A 2,673-nucleotide genomic window follows, 5' to 3' on the forward strand; every position below is an offset into this window, starting at 1 on the left:
TGGAAAGCTGCCTGGCGGAAAAGGACCTGGGGGTGTTGGTCGACAGCCGGCTGAACATGAGCCGGCAGTGTGCCCAGGCGGCTAAGAAGGCCAACGGCATCCTGGCCTGTATCAGAAATAGTGTGGCCAGCAGGAGCAGGGAAGTGATAGTGCCCCTGTACTCAGCACTGGTGCGGCCGCACCTCGAATACTGTGTTCAGTTTTGGGCCCCTCACTACAAGAAGGATGTTGAGATGTTGGAACGTGTCCAGAGAAGGGCAACGAGGCTGGTGAGGGGTCTGGAGAACAAGCCTTATGAGGAGCGGCTGGGGGAGCTGGGGTTGTTTAGCCTGGAGAAAAGGAGGCTGAGGGGGGACCTCATTGCTCTCTACAACTACCTGAAAGGAGGTTGTAGCGAGGTGGGTGTCGGTCTCTTCTCCCAAGTAACTGGCGAAAGGACGAGAGGAAATGGCCTCAAGTTGCGCCAGGGGAGGTTTAGATTGGATGTAAGGAAAAATTTCTTTACTGAAAGAGTAGTTAAACATTGGACCAGACTGCCCAGGGAAGTGGTTGAGTCACCACCCCTGGAAGTATTTAAAAGACGGGTAGATGAGGCGCTTAGGGACATGGTTTAGTGGGCATGGTGTTGTTGGGTTGATGGTTGGACTCGATGACCTTGGAGGTCTCTTCCAACCTTAATGATTCTATGATTCTATTAAGAGTTTATTCCCACTTCACTCACTGAAAAGGAATCCCTGTGGAATAGTGCAACAAAATCAAAGTAAACAGAACCATTTCAAAATATAAGTAAGAATGGTGGGATTATGACAGGGAACAGATACAATACTGTATTTCTAAAAGTGCTTGATTAACTTCAATTAAGCAAAGTTACTTTCTCTCTATACAAGAAACATCACTTTGTTTGCTCACTGTTTGTTAACTAAACTAAAAAGAAAAACATGTTTTGCAGCAAAGCTAGGAAACATTTTCCTCTGAAGAGAAACACAAACACCTGCAAGATACAGAACCAGGAAACGTTTTGATCTCAGTTCTTTTTACCCACAGTTCGGGTAGCGGAGGAGACATGTCCAAAAGTTACCGCGGGTATTCCAAAAATCTAAAAGTCAACAGTGTATCTTAAGAAATCTGAAAATAAGATCTTCACATTACCCCACCCCCGCAAAAAGCTGTAAAAGATACACCTTTTTGATTACTGTATTCTGAATACCAAAATTTTTTTTTAAGTTAAACAGCTGAATTACGTACAAAGCTTTGTCATTTTTGGTAAAATGATCAACCTTATAAACAACAAAATGCGTTGTGCTTCCTTTATGGGTAACAGCCTAGAAACCTTTGGTGGGGGGAGGAGGGAGGGGACATACTCAAGATGCAGTGCAAGATGTCTTGACTTAAAAACATTATGTTTTTGTGATCGCTTACCAGATTTCCCTCCTAAACTAAAACACGGTGTAAGCAAATGATCTCTTGTAAGGAACGACAGATCAACCTGAACCAGTATCAAACATGAAAAGGTTTCTAACATGGAAACAAATAGTTGTGTTTAGAGTCAAGCAACACAAAAAAATGGTCCAAATCAAGTTTTGGAATCCCTTGTATATTTGAATTTCACAGTGTCTTAAAGTCCACAAAGTCAATGAGCCTCCACAGAGGTCTGTGGTTCTGCACAGAATCAAAACAATAAAAACAGCCAACATTGTAAGTAAGCAATTCTGTATGAAAGAATGACATACTTAATGATAAGGTGCTTCAAGTCTACTAACTTCATAAACTGCAACACTTTAGAGAGCAGATTAAGTGTAATCTAGTAGGATAGCTGCTGCTCAACCATGACGGCATCACATGAAAAAAACAAAACAAAAGCCACACATTCTGCACAAACTGTTCAAGCGGAGGGAGAAAGCATGGACATTTGGGTTGGCAAAGGGATTTCTAGAACATACATGAGTGTCTCCCAAGGACCTCCTTTGGAATGGAGTTTTCTTAGATACAGGCAGCAAAAGATATAATTTTCTCCATCTCCCACTCTCAAACCACCACCTTGAAAACCTACCCACTCTCAGCACAGCAGAAGACAGATACCAATTTGTGGGCTGCTATATAACCTGCTGTTTCGTATAAGACATACATTTCTTCTTTGTTATTATGTTCTCTCTAGATTAAAGCTGCCTGTACCAACTTCCCTTCCAAAATAAATAGACAGCTAAGTAAAAGAAGAAAGAAAACAGTATTGTGTTCAAGTTCACCTCTTTCCTGCATCTGTAAGCTATGCCTCACAACAGGAACCTTGCACAGGCACGCTGCTTTTACATATTCAGACAACATATGTAAATTAATAACTTTACTGTTTACCGAGCCTCAGGCTGTTCAGAACTGTCTTCCTTGAACAAAATTGCATTTGTTTTTTGTTCTCTAGACAGCCAATCCGAGACATTTTAAACATCACCCCAAGACGGAAAAAAAAACCACATTTTAAAATGCAGCTGACTACACTCGCATTTCTTACCCAACACCTTCCTGCTCCTCTCCACTGCCGTTCTCCTCGTTTGCTCAAACATGGCTTCGAGATCGAAAGTCCGAGCTTTCTTCCCTGAAAACGAAAAAAAAGGAGACTGAAACAGACTCACCCTGGCCACAGGCACTCCGGCAGCTCCAGGCCGGGGGAGGTGGGGGGGG

General features: G+C 42.8%; 1 protein-coding gene across 1 annotated transcript in view; it reads right to left on the reverse strand.

Moving 5' to 3' along the window:
• WDR70 (WD repeat domain 70) overlaps positions 1-2,673 on the reverse strand; it is a 145,438-nt gene that overhangs the window by 141,799 nt on the left and 966 nt on the right. The window contains exon 2 of the mRNA XM_009329454.1: positions 2,504-2,587. Within this exon, the coding sequence (XP_009327729.1) occupies positions 2,504-2,587 (84 nt within the window). The remainder of the gene's footprint in view (positions 1-2,503; positions 2,588-2,673) is intronic.

Source organism: Pygoscelis adeliae, unplaced genomic scaffold (assembly GCF_000699105.1).
Source record: "Pygoscelis adeliae isolate BGI_AS28 unplaced genomic scaffold, ASM69910v1 Scaffold47, whole genome shotgun sequence".
NCBI lineage: Eukaryota > Metazoa > Chordata > Aves > Sphenisciformes > Spheniscidae > Pygoscelis > Pygoscelis adeliae.